Source organism: Hoplias malabaricus, chromosome 2, assembly GCF_029633855.1.
Source record: "Hoplias malabaricus isolate fHopMal1 chromosome 2, fHopMal1.hap1, whole genome shotgun sequence".
NCBI lineage: Eukaryota > Metazoa > Chordata > Actinopteri > Characiformes > Erythrinidae > Hoplias > Hoplias malabaricus.
The window spans coordinates 23812747-23831775 of NC_089801.1; the positions used below are offsets into that span (position 1 = coordinate 23812747).

Genomic DNA, 19029 nt, shown 5'->3' on the forward strand with positions numbered 1-19029 from the left:
TCATTCATCCTCATTATCCTCTTTGGAGTCCATGTTTCAACTACACCTGCGCTTTCCTACAGTTTTTTCTGGATTTGTTCACATCCTTTAATTTATATTCCTATCTTAGCCTTTAGAAGCAAAGAACTACATTTTAGTTTGTGTAAACTGGTGGGACGAGTGGCTTGAGAAGGTCAGATCTTCAAAAAGAAAACAAACATGACATTGTATTAAATGGTTCTGAGTAGATGTGATAGCTTACTGTAGCTGAGAAGTCTTAGACCATGCATATGATCTGTGTATATGAAACATTCCTGAACCTTTGGGGGTCCTAAGCCACATTCTACTTCACACATCCTACCACACACACACCCCAATTATATTATTGAATAATAAATATAATAATAACTATAATATCTTGCGTCTGATGAAGAATTATTCATTCATTAAAACTTTAGGTCATGGCATTCATATGGATGTTACCTTGATTTGTACAACCTGCCTGCCACACTGTAAATATTGTGCATTAATGGATTCGTGACCATGACAAGATATAATTTCCCAGGTTTCAATTCGAATGTGCATCTTTGGTATGAACTGGAAAAATGTGTCCAATCCTATGGTAACCACCATGGGTTCACCATCCTTTAGAACCAAACAATATTGCAACCAAATATATAAAAGGAAAAAAAATATCTCACATTCTTAAAAATAAAAACACCTGGCAATCCAAGGGCCCTCAATGGGTGATAAACTATTTTATAGCTAGAAACATGGACATAGACCCGCAGGTGGCTGCAAAGATGTGGTCAGAGAGAACCGGAGGAGAGCTATGACTGGATTTTGCACACGTGTAGAGCAGTGCCCAAAGATTTTTCAACTCACTGTTTATTCTGTTACCATGATGCTGAGAAAACAATTCACTCCCACTGAAAGACAAACGAGCAAAATTTCTAACATGGCAGAAATTCTTTCGGATCTTCAACTGCTCACACCCAACTAGTTTTTCAATTTCAATCCTGAAATTTAGTCGTCTAAGAACCAGGCTTAAAAACAGGCCAAAATTGCACAGTGTATATGCCAGGCTTAACAGAGATGCTCACGTTTAGCAGGCTGAAAATCTCCAAAAGGGGGCGCTGTCTGCACAAAATTAGATTATAATGTTTACACTAATGATAGCTAATACGGGTCATTTTATCTAATAGTTAATGTTAATGTAGAATGTCGGGTATGATGCAAGGCAGAATGTGAGAAAAAAACAAGGGTGCGGATGTCCCGTTTTGTCCCTGTGTGAGCGGCGGTGTGGCGCGTAGACGCGGCGGGGGGACACGCCCCAGCGCGGCGTGGCGCGGCTCTTCCACGTCGCTGTTCCCCGCGGCTCCGGAGGGAGGAGGCGGCGCGAGTGAGTGAGCAGAGGCCGGGAGAACATGGCGGCGCCCGTCCTGAGAGTGACCACCCCGCGGTGGGAAAGAATAGCGCGGCTCGTTGTCTGCCTCTTAGGGATCCTGCTTTCTATATACGCCTTTCACGTGGAGAGTGAGAAGTCCAGAGACGCGAATTACCGGGCCATGTGCGACCTGAGCAACTCCGTGAGCTGCTCCAGAGTCTTCACCTCCAGGTAAAACACGGAGAAGAACAACACAGCGGGGCTGCGGAGAGCCGCTGGTCTCTTAATGAAGAACCCGGCTCTTTTATTAGGGTTGTACTGCACTGTATTGCCATATCGGTTCATTCTTAGAGTTTCTTTATTCATTTACACCCCTAAGCTGTTCTCCGAAGCGCCAGTGATAGGATAAACCTGTCTCAACACAAAAACCTTCAACCTCACTAAGCCCCTCATATCAATTCCCCGTTCCACCTTAAATTTTGCAGCACTAACACTGCTGACATTATTCTAGCATCTGAAGGAAAACAACGCCCTGTTTTATTTCACTAATAATGTGAAGAAACAGGTTGTATGGGCGAAATGGGCAAAGATGCAGTAGTTTTTGTTTTAACGAATCCCTATTTCCACCTTAAATGGTGCAGCGGGTTTAGTTTTCTTATTTTGGTGTATAAAGTCAAGTGATTCATTTTGTGTTAAACTAAAACCATTGCACGCGTACGTTTCAGTGAGCTACCGCGGAGAAAGGGACTGTTAAAGTGGAAAGTAAATGTCAGTATAAGGTGAGACAATTCTAATAAGAAGCCAAACTTAAGCTTCAGTGTTCTGTAGCTAGCTAGCATAGCGCTATAAATATCTAGGAGGTGCAGTGCTGAGCAGGTGCTTCTTTTTCAGTTTTGTGTTTAACCGGTTTTAGTTTTACAATGGGTTAAGAAATTACCTAATTTCTGTGATACATATATGTATGAGGAGACTCCTATATAAAATAGCTGTTAGCCGTTAGCCACCAGCTTCGCTAACTCACTCCATCTCCGGGGGAAATAGGCGCCTTTTTAATTTCTGAGCGGTTTATTGAAAAAGACCAGCTGCCTTTGCTCTAGTTTGATTTACGTTACACTAAATATCCGTCTCATTTTAGAAAGTGAGCGATAAACGTTAGCCACTCATTTAAGGTATCCAGTTAGATGTTACACATGGTGATGATTTTAATAGTTTGATGTAGCTAATGTTATATATATTGTCCTGGAGAGGAATATCTAGCCCGTATTTTGATGTTTTCTCGTCAAAAAGGTCTGCATTTTGTTGACTTTAAATTTACTTAAATTCATAACCAGACAGAAATAACTACTAGCGTTATTCATTCATTGTAATGCTAGCTACAGTCTTACAAATTGTTCTTTAAAGTAACGTTACTACATCGAACATTTTGCATGGTCAGATTGATATTTATACTGATGGAGATTCTTGTATATGGTTTAGTATCGAACATTTTCAAAATGAAACCATATATGGTCCGGATTTCAGAGTGTCCAGCTTGTTACAATTGAATAACAAATGTTGGTGCTATAAAACACATCAAAATAGTACTATGCCATAAGCCTTTTATAATGCAATTGATGACCTATGTAACTTAGCTATGTTTCTTAATAGGGCCATTTGATTTTACTGACAAAGTTTCAAAAAACGTTGATGAAAAGAATGTAATCCAGGGCATATACTAACAATTCAAAGGTTTTATGAACATTCGTATATCTGCAAATAAATACAACATGTACACACTGTTCTCCAACGTTGGCCGTCATATTACGTCTCTAGGCATTCAGAAAGATCTTTAAAAGCTAGCAGGCAAACTGTGTTGTTTATTTATCTAATGTTTTTAAAAATGAACTTCACCGGAGTATGTGTTCATTTTTCTCACAACTGTCTGGATCTCTGTTCAACCTTTGACACAGATGAGATCATTTGTCAGTGATTCACTGACGTGGAACTAGGAGCTGATGACTAAAGTCACAAGTGAAATCAGCCTGATGAGATATGTCCATCTTTAGGTCAAGTTTGCTCTTTCACTTTGAGCTTTTCACCATTTCTTTTCGTTCAAAAAATTAAATGAAAACATTACTGAAAGTGATTATTAATTGTATAATCCTCATATCCGGTTCGACTCATGAGGTGAATAATCACATTGCTTAGTAATTCTAGCGTGAACACATTTGTGCTCAAATTGTGAGTCCCCCATATGGGGGCAGCCATGTTTAAAATTAGTTTAGCACTAAATCTAATACATCCAGGCTAGTTGGTGTCATTTTTGGACCTTTTAATGAGGTGAAGAATGATTATGGGAGAAAATCCTTTGTTAAACATATCTCTTGAGTGGTAAGCTGAACGTTAAATGGCTCTACATGATTTATAGTGTACTGTAAATTACTGCTTCTGCAACCAAATATTATGTTGAATATTATTAGGACATTGTGGAGATTTGGCTAAATGAAAACAGCTTTAGTTGGGCATACATATTGTCATTCAGACTGGGTTGCTGTGAAATGGTTCATTGTAGTGAAACTTAAATTCAAAATTCTTTACATTGATGAAGATGGGAACCAGAAACAATACAAAACAACCAGTGAACTTGCATGTTTCCTCTGAGTTCTTATATGTAATGCTGAATATGGTTTAAAAAATGGTGGATTTTTGTTTTTTTTAAGAATGCTTTAAGTTATGTTAGACATTATCCACTCCTGCAACATGGCATATATCAGTATCACATATGAATATCAACTTTACATTCTGATTAACTTCAGCATAAACATTTCATTATATATCCTGTACAAACTGTGAACCTACTCATGCCTTTTGAGTTTGCATTAGTTAGGCAGAAAGCGAAATATGAGTAAGTCTAAAGAATATTGGTTGTTCATCCTGACCATGAATGTATTTTTTAAATATGTATAATAGTAAAAAGAGTAGAACAGTGAATCAGGGACCATATTCATAATCAATGAATATAGATGTCTGGTTCATATCACCTTCACTTTCAACATTTTGGAGAAGTTTGAATCAAAACACTGAATGTATATGTTTGTCGTAATGATTTAATTATATACATGAATTAAATATATCATTAGGTATCACTTTAGTATACCTGGTCAATAGCTCTTTTGTTTTTGTTAGAGGATAACTTGTTTTCAGTTATTAAAAATAAAAAAGCCCTTGGGAAATCAAAGGCAAGAAGTTTGGTAGAGAAGGGAGTCATGAGAATAGACCTGCTGATGCAGTCTTGTTTTAAATGAGTCATGCATAGGCCCATCATGCACACACTGAGGAATACATCACACCAAGACAAAAGTTGCATTACTCTTAGATTAAAAAATAGGTAGTTAAATGAACTCTCAGTTGTATTCATTTGAATGGCTTTTAAAAATTGAAATATCCATGGCATTTTTTGCTTAGTTTTTTTTTCTCCCTTATTTTAGACAGCATTTTCTAGAGGTTTCCTGTTAGAGCTAACAGTATGTTGTCATAAACCTTGATAAGAGACTGTAGAAGTCAAGGCTGTGGTACATGTGCATGGGCACTCAACGAGTGACGATAGGTTTAGTATTAGTGTTGTTTGTTCTACTGGAGCACATTATACAATTTGTTCTTTTATAAAATTAGATTCATTCTGATTAATTGTTCTGATGATGTATTTTAGGGCAGTGCTGTGATATTTGTGGAAAATAATAAGTTATTATATTTAAGTAGACTTAAGTAAACTTCCTAAACTCTTGTTTCCCAAGTGTCTGTACTCCATGCTATATGAATTTTCTACAAGCATGAAATGGCGTGTTTTGTTTGGGCATTTCTGCAGGTACTCTTTGCTCAAAAGTGCATTAAAGGGAATCTTACATAATATTGCGAACATTAACGAGACAGAAAACACATTTCCAGATAGAAAACTTGGTTAGTTTTTAGTCTTAGTTTTTATGCATTTTAACTACGTTCAAAATGATCTGAAGCCCCAATAGTGCATTGTTCATTTAGAATCATGTCATGAAATCTCATGAATATAATTGTAATTGTTTATAAAATATAGTAAAGAAAGAAGTGTTTGAAAAACTAAAACCAGTGTCTAATAAATTATTTATTTTGTATTCACTATCTCATGCTATATCAGTAATTGATTCCAGCAAATTTTAATTAATTTGTTTTGCTATCTGATAATGAATTGACAGAGCATGGATGTGATGGAGAGATATTTTGCAGAATGAAGCAGCAGCTGTGTTGTGTTTGTTAGCACTGGCCAGGCCTCCTTTGTGCTTTTAGAGCCTTGTGGGTAGCACTGGTGAAAACTGTGAGTATTATGAAGTAAAGCATTCACACAATCAGCATACCAGGCAATGGTTCTATGAGGCTCTGCATGTGCAGCATTAACTAACTTTAACTAACTGAGCTATTTACATTAGAGATACAGTATAGGATTAGTTCTTTCCAAAACTAGAGTTTAATTCACACTAAACAAGGTTATTTACAACTTAATGTATGTTTACATGCTCACAGTAGTTTAGAAATGTGTTGCTGGACGCCATCAATAATGCTGACCCAAAACCAGGCTGTGGTTAGCACCAAGTGCATAAGGGATTTCATTTGGCAACAGTCTGTCTTTAACCATTCAGTTGCCCGTTCACTTCAAAATGTCATAGAAAAGCCCCATTAAGTGATAGAAGATGTTGGCAACAGCAAGCTAGGTTGCAGGATGAGGGAAACCACAGTCAGATATGGGAGATCGGTTTAGAAACCATGAATATATTTACCTTAATATTTCAGGAAATGTTACTGAGCATAACATCATAATGCCACTAAGTGAACACTCTTTCTTGAAATGTTAAAATGTGCCTTCAGTGCAAAACTGGATATTAGTTATTAACAGTTACAGTGTTCCAAATTCTGGTTCTCCTCTTTTGATGATGTTTCTGACAACAATGTCCACACAAACTCTAAATCTGGATTTGATATTCAGAATTTCCAAGCAGCACTTCCCGAAATGTCAACATTCTTTTCAATATATTTAATGGTGTGTTTTTGTTAGTTTGAATTATTTATACCAGTCTTTCAGCCGTGATTATAAAGACAGGCTTCTGCATTCCTTCCTTAACATAAGTTGATATATGGGCAAATGTTTATTTATTTAACAAAAGATATAGCATCTATAACAAGTAATGATGTTAATTAAACTCACAGCAAGTGTGAGACCACCACTGAAATATTGCCACTGCCCTCTGGAATATGTAGGAATCCAGCTTTATAGATTCTGTATAAAAACTTTCAGTATTTCTGAAACTACATGACTTGAGTCACTACGTGTCTTGAGTATGGTTCTGAATATTTTATTATATAGGCTAAAAATAGAGGACAACTATTTGAATGGTCACCTTTATGCTGGTACAGGATTGTCAAAAAGTGGCATTCTGTTTCTGGCCTGGAGTCCTATTAGTTAAAAGGGCAAAAGTTTTGCAAGTATTTGTGTAATTTACTACATGCTTTTTTTGTAACGATTGAGCAAACCTTATGTAAGAATTTTTTTTTTTTTTTTTGAGGCAGGTAAATTTTACACTGTTAAATAAAGGATGAATTCTCATGGGTTTTAAAGTGGAATGATCTTAGAATTCTGTAAATCTAAATTGAAAGCAGGTCTGGAAATGTACAAGACTGTTACCCGAAGAATATCAGATCTATATTCTGTAGTGTTATTAAATGGTTTCTTTGGTTACTTTTTGCCATGCTGAGGTTTTGAGAATTTGCATAATGTGATTTGTCTTTATTTTAATCTTCTTATTAGGAAATGTTGAGAATGTGTTGTTGAAAAACAACTGCTCAGCTGTTATCAAAAGCAGTCACAAAGTCAAACCATTGACAGGAATATAGGCTGACAAGACAGACGCTCATTGGCACTTAAAGAACTGGGGATTTGAAAGGGAAATTATTTCCCCTTTCAAGCATTGACTAATATGATTCGTGAATATACTGTTGTTAATGTGATGAGCTTCATTACATCATCTCTATCAGTACATGTTTGATGGCTCATGAATGCAAAAGGTCCCATAGGATTTTAAAAAACTTCCTGTGCTGAAAATGTAGGTGGCATAAATTTGTCCAGTTCTTTTTGCATGCTGTTAGTATTCATGTTTGCTGTTTATCACAAATAATTGGATTTGATTATTGTTGCATACTGTGTGCCCTGGGCAACTCCCACACAAGTGAGTTTGAAATTGAAATGCATTATACTGATTAGGTCTGTTGTAATCTCCTCTGTTACAGAGATAGGGCTAATTCAAATGGCAACAGTCATCAGGTGCACCCTTTATAGATTTGAAACACAGACCGAAAGTGCTACACAACTAAACAATATGACTTGCAAGCGATTTTCTGTGGTAACTCAAACGGTGAATAAAAACTTAGACAAGTTAATTTCAGCCATGTACAAACAACAGTTTTTCTTTTCAAACAGACGTTCCACCTTAAAAGATGCAGAGTTTCTGAATGTAAACAAACCAGAGAGAACTGTGGTTTTCCACAGTCAGAAGTGTTACCTTTAAGGCATAGCAAAAACTGCTTCAAATTAATTTAACACTTAGAAAACCCTTGGTTGGTCCATTTCATATCTCGTTAGTCATATTTCATGTAGGGCTGGGCAATTAATCAAAAATTAATTGAAATGGACATTCATAACTTCTAATTGTCATAATCTTGTCTATATCTATTAAATCTTTATTTATTTATTTATTTATTTATTTATTTACCCTTTATTCTTTTATGTCCCTACTGTGTGTTAGTGTACTGTCCCTTTAAAATCATGCTACCAAGCTGTAGTCACGTGATTCTGCCCCTATCTGCCACATGCTAGCAACTTAAAAACTGAGGCTGACCAAGCAACTTGAGTAGCTAGTACCAAAGAAAAACGTAGTGTCTGTGGTTTGGAAGTGGAGCATATTTACAGTACAAACCTCATCAGTGAACTATGAGTGTCAGAAATACACAAACATAATAATTGTTCATTAATTGAATTTGTGGTAAAATACGCAATCATGATAATGAATTGCGCTCATATCACCCAGTTTCATTTTGATGATCAAAACTAAATATCGGGGTCATGTCTTATTGTATACATCAAACATACACACATTCCGATTACTGTTCCCCCTGAAGTCAAATAAAGAATTGAAAATGGTATTGAGCCTGAAAAGCCTATGCTCTGTGGTGGAGAGTTGCTGTAAAAAGAGCACTTGGTCATGGTTAAAACTGCTGTAATAAAGGATTTCCTTCCTGCGAAAATTGCAAGACAAAGTGTCACCAATATGGTGCATTGTACATTTTTGGACATTATCAGATCACACTGTCAAGTTTCACATGAGACAATACCACTTCAGGATTTGGGGGGAAATACATTCATAACAATTTCTCAGCACTTCAGTATATCAGACTTTTATTATGTTCTTTATGTCATGAAAATTTAGATTTTTTGCTGTCTTTTTTATTTTTTTAATGTGCAAGTAAAATAACATTTGTAGAAATAAAGGTAAGACAAATAAAATTCTCTTCCACTGACATGGTTTAGCCATTTACACTTGTTGGTTTCCATACATTCGCTGTAAGCCTCACTGAATCTGTAAGTCTTATCTAGTTGTAAACTAAGGAATTTGGACCTATGACCTGGCCTTGTTCCACAAACAAATGCCTCCTTTGGTAGCAGTTCCTTTTAACAATCATATTTTAACCATGACTAAGTAAGATTGTTGTTGTGGCAGAAGCATGAGTAGATAATTCCTGACTATAAAAACCCCTTAATGGGACTCATCTAATTGTTCCATAATTGTATTATATATTTTTTTATATTGTACTTTCTGAATAGTGTCTCACACTAAGTTATTGGGGTTAAAGGTTACATTTGTGTTGCTAGAGGGAAGAGTCTGCTCTATTTGCATGATTAAATTCTAGTGTTTTGATCATTATCTTGTCACACTGTCTCACTTTATTTAGGGCAGATCTTGCTCTTTACTGTGCTTTGTGTTCTCTAGGGAAACACCATTGCAGACAATCACCGGTGTTATCTTTTATATCAAATAACTTGTGTTGTCTTAAGTTATTTCTTCGCACTGAACCATATTCACTTTCTTTCTTTTCTTTTTTCTCTAGATGGGGTCGAGGATTTGGATTGTTGGGATCCATCTTTGGTAACAACAGTGCAATAAACCAGCCAAACAGTGTCTATGGACTCTTCTTTTATGTCTTTCAGCTGTTATTGGGTAAGAAACAGCCCATTCTAAATGTTGCCTAATAATCTTTCATGGATATGCTTCAAGTAGGAGTTGCCATAGTCCTAACCAATCTAAGATCAGCTTTCTGCAGTGTAACTACAAGCAATGTTTGCACCAGTGATCAAAAGGAAGAAGGGAGGTGTCCATCAACAAATGTTGGAAATAATTATGAAAGGAGCCATGTGTTTAAATAAGATAAAAGGATAAAATGTAGAAAATGTTGACTGATATATTTTGTGCAGATGTTTTCCTTAGATTTTATTCAAAATCTTGGTGTCAATAAGTATATGAATAACATAGTAGCAGCTTTAGGAGGCCTGATTTCCTGTTGTGCAGAATGAAGAACCTGTATCATATTAAAAGGGTTCCTATTTTATTTGAACACACTGGAGACTCAGTTCACTCAAGGCTGGCCTGAAGGGGAGAAGTATATGGCAGTGTTTTTTTTTTTTTATCCTGGTGCAGGACAGATGACGACAGATTAAAAAAAAAAAAAAACTGACATTTTTTCCTTAAACACCAGATGTAGTTAATCAGTGAAGAAACAATTTGCATCTTAAGTTTGATTCTGTAGCTTAGGCGCTTTGATGCTAATGTGTATAACAAACAATAGAAGTCTGTAGTTACCCAGAATATTTTTCATAAATGCATGCCTATGTCCAGAACTTATTTGTGATTTTTTATATATATATATATATCGTTGCCGTTCAATAAAAAAAAAACATAAACTTTACAGGGGAAGGAAAAAACTTACTTTCAATTGAAGTGAATGTAAAACAATTTTATTCTAAACGATTTTGGAGCATTTCTGTGGGTTTGTTAATCATACAATTTTCATATGATATGAAGGACAGCTTCTGTGTTCAAAAGATATGTTGACAAAAATGTAGATGCATGTTTTTAATTAGACAGTGATTATATTTACAGTAATGATGTTATGTGACTCTATACTTGTATGTTAGCTACAATGACCTGGGAGTTTCAGTCTTAAAGAGGCAAAGTTCAGATTTTTTTTGTTGCATAATTTGGCAGATTACTGCATTTGGAGTATAGGCAAAATAATGGAAATTTGATTTCACTTAGAACCATTTGGAATTCAAACCATAGCGTTCAACAGTTAATTGTTATGCATAACTATTTAAATATAATAAGTAATTATAACTATTTACATTTGTTTTATAAAAATCAATTTTTCGATATTTCTTTCCAGCAATGTGTGCAGCTTCTAAGGTTACAAATGTAAGGAGTCTATGGGTGTTTTGTTAATAATTTCTGTTCAAGTCTTTCACTCTCTCTCTCTCTCACACACACACAACACATACTCCCACTCTTCCTCTGAGAACTGTGTGGCGTTTGCTGACTCAACTTCTTCCTGCTGCAGCCATGGCCAGTTGATCAGCTTCCAAGTTGCCAAGACCTCGTGTCTCTAATACACCACACAATCATGCCATTCACTTCACTGTCTGAGATGGCCCCATTTGACTAACACAACAGCAGTTACCTTTAAACTGTTCAGTACAAGCAGTACAAGATGCATTTTATATTTTTGTCCCACATACCTGCTTATAGATTTTCCAAAGCCCTCAGTGGTTGTAATAAGATGTCACAGGTTATCAGATATAGGTCGTTATCTGGACACTCGTTGAGGCTATAAAATCAGGGATTGGAGATTGCTTTCCACCTTCCACTCTTTGGTTTGTCTCTTGTCAGACACGAAAGCACGTTTTCTACGTTTGCTCACCTGGTTGACTCTTATCTTAGCTTATGAATGAAGGCTAAGGTTTGTTATCATTTGATATGCAAACCATTTGAAGGACATTACTATGGCATGTTCCATTGGGGGGGGAGTCTGAAGAAGCAGACAGTCATATTATCACCAGAAATAGCAAGTATTATTTGTTAAACTGACTGTTTTGTATTTTTAAACATTTATCCATAAAGTTGAAGTCGCATGAGATGAAGTGTGAAAATGTATTTTCAGAAAGAAATGCTTTATTCTCTAAATGGCTCTAGTGCAGAATATCTGACACAGCTAGACCACTACTGGGTTTGTGATTAATTGAAGATGCAAGAAAATGACTGATTGCCTCTCTAACTGTATTATCTAGCAATTTCACCTGTGATTTATACATTAAGACAACAGTCTATATTTTACAGTGCTGATCACTTACTTCTAACCATTGCTGAGATTCTGCTGGGTTTTGTTACTCAACATGTCAAAAACTCAAGTAGTGCTGTCTTTCAGACCAAGATATATTTCGATGAAGAATCTTCAGAGTAGGCAAATGTTAGCTAACTTTATATTAAGCTATGATGTAGGTAAGGCATCTGCCATAAATACTGAGCAAAAATGTAAGATCAGATTTTTGTTTAGTTACTTCCCAGAACTGTCAGAATGTCATTTTAAAATATTTTAGCAAGTAATATTATTGGTAAAAAACTAAAAGCTACTAAATCAGTGAAGCACAAACATGACAGAGGAATGTTCAAAAGAAGGCAAGATACATCCAGACTTTTAGTTAAATCTGTATCCTGTCACCCGTGTTTCACATTAGAGTCCTTTGTCTGTCCTTGGCGCTGTTTCATTACGCATGTGTGCTATGTCTGTCCCTTTTGCCCATAATGAAATTTCACAACTATGAATAGCACGGCTCTGCCAGAACATGCATCAAACGTCCTCCATCCTGGAGCACATGGCTCCTTAAAGGAGAATGGGAGTGTGTGGGGGCACTGGGCCACACAGAGTGGGTCAGAGGTTAAGATTTATCTCCCAATTCTACATCTACACTAAACTGTGGCGTTATTCCACAACCCATGATTATATCTACATGTTTCACTGTAGCCTTTGGCCAATAATTGTTCTTACTGAATATTAATATTATTTAAATCGAGTCGTGAGACAATTCTTTCATTGTTATGGTTCAAAAATATATACAGAATAAAAGACTGCACTTAATCATAAGCTATAATTAGATGTGAATGATAATTCACTTCAGACTTACTGAAATGCTACTAGCTTTAGACACTCCTTGTAGTTAATGACAGTATGTTAATGTACCAGCATATATAGTGTCCAACAAGTCACTTAATTCCTACTGTGCAGAGTGGCCTGATTCATTGTCCTGTACGCGAAAGTCCTCTTTTGCTCCAAGTATTTAACTAAGTTTTAGACTTGAACCAGATCATCATTATATTTACATATGTAACACAAACTGATTTAATCTCCTGGAGCATTGCCATCAAGGGAAATCTGCATTGAAGAGCCTATGGTGCCTTTTTGGGTTATTTTATCAGCAGAAAATAATGGGTGGGACGTTAGTGGAACAAAAAATATATTATGAAATTCTGTAACAAATATATCCTGACTCATATTTATTAAATATGTATATTTTGCTGTAGCCATATCAACTGATAAATGTCAGAATTGTTGTTGGATGCAGATAATGTTTTGAACATTGATAAAACAGTATTTATTAAATATAGAGACTCTTAGTAACTCTTATAAATTTAGTCATTATTTGTAGATATTTAAAAATTCACTATGAAGAAGTAAGTCCATAATTAATGGTAGTAATCATTAGTAGTCAATGTAGGACCAAATGTTCTGCTCTTACTGAGTATTATAAATGTCATTATCAGTTTTAGGGACTGCAGAATAATCAAAACATCTATAGAATATCAAACATATTTTTGTGTACGTACATATGTATATATTTATTACTATTATTAAAATTCTATAATCATGATACAGTATTATTGTTTTAAAAAATTGTTTTTAATTTAGTTAAATTTAATGCACTAACAGCTGTATGTGTGACAGGTTTGACGGTGAGTGCAATGGCCGCTCTGTTCCTCATGACCACATCCATCGTGTCTGTGATGGGCTCCCTCTACCTGACCTACATCCTCTACTTCGTCCTGAAAGACTTCTGCATCATCTGCATCACCACATATGCACTGAACTTCATTCTGCTCGTCCTAAACTACAAGCGACTGGTGTACTTGAACGAGGCTTGGAAACAACAGCTCCAAGATAAGCAGGACTAAAAACTAAACAAAACAAAAACAAACAACAAAAAAAAAAAAAGAAGAGAAAAGGAGGAAAAAAGTGAAACAAAATAAATGTGACCTCTGAACGTTTTGACTTGCCACCAGGAGACCTTGCTTCCAAACAAATGTCTATTCTGCCGTATATGTCACAGTAAATTACAGAAAAAAGAATATAAATGACCAGAAGAAAGATTAACATCCTAGGGTCCACAGATCATTTGCATTGACAAAAGGAAGGATTTGAAGGAGGAAAATTAGGTTTTGCATTTTTTATTATTTTTTTTTTATTTTTATTTTTGCTTTGTTCCTTCAGTTTTTGTTCCCACTTGAGAGAAGTCAAAGAAAAATCATGAAAGCATTTGCAGAATATAAACAGCTGGGCAGAGGAGGATATCCTATGAAGAGAATGGAGAAAACAAACAAGCAAAAAGAAAAAAAAGGAAGTTTTAGGAAAGGCATAGGACTTCACAAAAAAATGGTGCTTACTTGAATCCAGCAGGAAAGTTCCTGTAGACCTGAGCTGTACACTGAACTGAATTATGGGCTTTCTAAGAAACAGAAGTGCGTGATCATGAGGTTTATGTACGGTTTACTAGAAATAATTCCATTGAAACACAAAGGGTAAACACAGTTTAAAGAAGAAAGTGTTTTTTATGTTTACTGTATTTTTTTTTTGTTTAGTTTGTTTCCAAAAGAGGACCACTAATTTAAAAAAAAAACATGGGAGAATGTGAGACATTTGAGTGTAGATCAGATTTACTAGATTCACTTTTTTTATATTCCTTTTTGCAGTACTCTATCTAGCATTTGAGTTTCCAGACTAGCCTGTGTGTTAGCGTTGAAGTAAGAAGGAATAGAAAGAGAACACAGTACAGCAGCTTGATTATGGGACAAGGACAGACAAAAGGATGATATCTTTCACAAATGAAATGTGTTTTCTCATCACCGGTGGTGTAAATCTTCCCCAAACACCATTCTTTCTAGCTTTTCAAGCCCTTGGTAACTTACATGCCAAGCAAAACAACACAAACACTGTCAGTTATTTTGATTTAATCTTTGTTTGAATACATTTTTTTAATTATTAGTCCTAGGTCATGTGCTTTCTTTGTGAAAATAATTCACCCCACAGTAAGGAAAAAGGCTTACAAAATTGAACGGACATCTGTCTGTCCACTTGGCGCATGGTACAACAGCCTCTTCTATACTACTCTTTTGTAAATAACTTGTATGTGAACATTCCTGACCACACAGTAACATTCACTAGAGAATAATGTGCCTGAAATTATTTTTTTATTTATTTATTTCATTTTGTCCTTTTCTTGGACTGTTGTACTTCACTCTGTTCCTCTTTAGTATTGTTATCACCCCCCCCCCCCTTTTTTTTTTTTTTGCATCAAAAAATTCTCACCTGTCACTTACATCTTTTATCCCCAATAACCTCTTATTTCTTGCCTGTCATGAGCCCACATCTGTCCCACTGTATAAAAGCCCATATGCCTACATCTAGTCCCTGAAGAGTGCGTTTGTAAAAACAGACCAGAATGTTACGTCATATTGTCTTGGAAGTCATGTAAGCCCTCATTTTCTAAGAAACTGCTGTATTTGTCTTTCAGGTTTTTTGGGGGATGCTGAGTTATAACCCCCACACTACCTGCTATACCATCTTGTCTTAGATGTGAAACGTCTTTACCCTTAATTCAGTCAAATTCAGCCACTACCTCTCAGTATTGCCCCACTTTGGGTCTCCTGGATAAAGCCCTTAGGCAGAAAGGGCACTTAGGGCCGTTTAAGCCCAGCCTGCTCCACTGACCCTACTTCCTGATGTGTGAACACCTAGTCCCATGAGGTCAGTGGAGTGGGTGCTTCATGTTTGGGAACAAAGTACAGTGCGTGGTGTCATTTTTGTCTGTGCATACATTCTGACCGCTGTTTAAACCAGTGCTTGTTGTTAAAACTTTATTGTTCATTTGATCTCAATTGGGTGTCACCTCTGCTTATTTTCTTTGCCTTTAGATATGTTGTTTATATTATACCTACATGACACCACATAAGCTCATCAAGAAACTGACATAGACATGCATTTAAAGACCTATTGAACTCTTAGACATTTTTAATTTTTTTAATTTTTGTTAGAAATATACTGCCTAAAGAGTTGTACCAATCAGAAGCAGCCAAACCCAATTCAAAATTACAACACATTTCGAAATATTTTATATTAAATAGACACATTTTGCAATTTTTAACAGAAATGATGCCTTCTGGCATAAGCCTCTGTAGGTCTATGACAGTTTTCATGAAAAGCTTATGTAGGTTTCATGTATAATTTATGCACAGTGTCCTAGAGTAAAGCAGTACCCTTTTATCTTAAAGGAATACCCCAGAATTCATCACTCATTAATTAGCATAGTCAATTATCACAAAAATATTTTTGCATTTCCCTGTCCCTAAACCTAGACTACAACATAATATTAATTGTCCTTTGTGACTTATTTAAAAACCACTGCCCTAGAGTAGCTTCCGTTGCACAGGCCTTGTAGAACCAAGAACCTTTTGAAGTATGTAGAACCTCTATTTTGTATAGTTTTCTGTAACTGAGGTTTTCCACACAAGTTCTTGTTTCAGGAGACATCTGAAGATCTCTCTTCTAGGTCGGTGAAGTTTATTTTTTCTCTAACCAAACATTCAGGCTAACAACTATATAGGAACAATATTAAGGGTGTTTTTAATATGAGCCAATATAGTTCCTAGCCTCAGTTATGGGAACTCAGTGGTCTGCAGGTTTATTCTGCCTCCAGAATGTACACATAACCTATGCCATGAGCGGCTTGATAATTAGGTACATAGTGAAACAAAGCACAAACTTGTGCATGGATTGGCATAAATGGATTTGGAGTCTGTTTAAAAATCCTGGGAAAATATTTTCTGTGGTAATTGACTGAATGCTACCTTATGGTTTAAAATGCAGGCAATCACAAAGGGAACCTTCATGTTCGTTTCCACTCCTGTGACACCAACGCAAAGTCATGGCATCACATGCATTTCAAGCATGCATAAATAAGCATTAAACAGTCTCTCACTGCAGATCAGTTATGGTCACTCCATGTGTCCTAGACTTAATTTAACTTCCCTCACAATTGCTCAAGTGTCGAATATCTCCTGGGCTAGTTAGTGTAAGGCATTGCTCTTGCAATCATGAGGTATCTTGTGACTAACTCTACTGATAAGGTTTTTTTGCAACAGGGCCTGTGATGGACTCTTCTGGTTTTGATGGTCTTTTCTGTTCTTTGTTGTGTGTGATGTGTTTTTCCATCTCTGGAAAGCAGTAGTATCATCACAGACAAAAACAAACTCCTTATCAAGCCAGCTGCAGGTCATTTTACCATTCAGGAAGGTTATGTGAATGGTACACAGAGGAGTTCTAGGGTTCCAGCTGAGTGTAATTAGATTTGGCTACCTGAACTGAGGCCATAGCTGTTGCGATTAGTAGTGTGGGCTTTTCAGATGTCTTTCCTGAGATGGCCAGTTTAGTGTCTATCCAACTATTGAAGGGTGTCTAAAGCCTTTACGCCATTTTGGAAAATGCTCTTATTCCAAGCTATTTTAATCCTGTTACAGATTAAGATATTGGTACAGTGTGGTGTGCCTCCCTGAATGGGGAATTAAACACCTCCATACCACTTAAAAGGCTATTAGGTGTTACCTATTACTCTATACCAATAATTATACATTCTGAAGATGATGAACTTGCGTTTCATGAATTCTCACCACATAAAATTTCATAACACCCTAACAAAGAAAAATGGCTGCACCCAATTCATATTCCACTTAAAGTGCCTTCTGTTTGTCCACTGAGCCTTCAGCAGATCAGACTCAACAGAGCAGCCTTCACATACACAAAAAGAGGCTGCAGTTGTTAGAATGTCTGCCTGCCTTTCTGAGGCCCAGTTTAGAAAGAGTTTGGAGATCCCTTAACATCTGCAACGTCATGTTCTCTTCGGGTGCTGTGGGTCATACATCTTAGTGTTTAAAATCTCGTACAGTGCACCCATATACACACTCCTCTACCAAATGAAAAAATTGCTTTGTTACATCCTTTTCTGTTAATTTTTTAATTTAAATTTTAAATTAGTATTATGTTTTTCATATGAGACCACCGTCAAGAAGTGTCTTTAAGGATGAGTGCTGAGCTAGGATGAGATGCCTCCTGTCAATGTATTGTATTTATGTGATAAGCTAAAAATGATCCCTGACCAGTGTGTCTTTTTATTATTATTTTATAAATTTGATGAGTACAGGCCTGTGCCTGTGAGAGAACCTGAGAATATTACAATTCAGTTTCCTTACCCCACCTTTTCTGATTGTGAGTAGTGATTTCTTTCCTTTTTCATTTCCTGTTGTAACTGAAGGAGGGCACCATATGAGCCTTGATTAGATGTATAGACTGTTAACATTCTAGCATATTTTAGTCAATTTAAAACAAACTATTTCAATATGGATTGGTAGAGGTGAGTTCCAGGCAGTAATTACCCCCCCCCCCTCCCCTCCCAATAAGTTTATGATTTTTTTTTTAATGTTGGGGGCGGTGTCTAGGTTTGCGTCTGTATTTGCCAAATATACATTTAATTAAAAGATAACTGTATTTTCTTACATGGAAAGTGTTACAAGGCATGGTACAACACTACAGGAATATGTTGGAAAGTTTTGTCAAGTTAAAACTGTCTGGAAACTGGCCAGAGCACAGATATCACAGTGAGCAGTACAAACCGTGTCATTGTTGTGTGGAATTGGTCTACCATTAAAACATTCCCTCAGACATGTCTTCCCTTTGACTGCTTCCAACACTGGTCATGAAGAGCGTGTAATTTTTTAATTGATTTATTCCGCAACTGCATTTTACATCCGGATTTACCTTGTGTTCACTCAAATTCATCAAGCTGCCTAAACTTATAATTTTTCAATTACATTCATACTCTTTAACTTCGGAACATGGCTAGAATTTATTTTTAGCACATTTAGGGAAAACGTGTTTAAGTAAAAGTTATCACTCCTGATTCTCTGAGCTAGCTGAACTTGACAATATAAATTATACACTGCTAAATAAATTACAACTACCCAAGTTTCAATAATTTTATATATGAAATCTGAAAAAGAGTATACTGTGACGCAGCCTTCACTAGACTTTATTATGCTAGCTAATACTGCTAACACAGAATGCAGTTCTACTGACGTCTCCCAAGACTTTACCTCCACCTCTACCACTAACGCCACTTGCCTCCTCACATTCACCATTTAGAGGTAAAATGTTTCTTAAAGCCCTTTTAAATG

General features: G+C 36.1%; 1 protein-coding gene across 1 annotated transcript; it reads left to right on the forward strand.

The window, feature by feature from the left end:
* The first annotated feature begins 1162 nt into the window (after positions 1 to 1162).
* vkorc1l1 (vitamin K epoxide reductase complex, subunit 1-like 1) lies at positions 1163 to 18742 on the forward strand. Its single transcript, XM_066659797.1, has 3 exons — positions 1163 to 1597; positions 9533 to 9642; positions 13475 to 18742. Exons 1-3 carry the CDS (start codon positions 1407 to 1409, stop codon positions 13699 to 13701), a joined length of 528 nt encoding a protein of 175 aa, XP_066515894.1. The 5' UTR covers positions 1163 to 1406; the 3' UTR covers positions 13702 to 18742.
* The last annotated feature ends 287 nt before the right edge of the window (positions 18743 to 19029 follow it).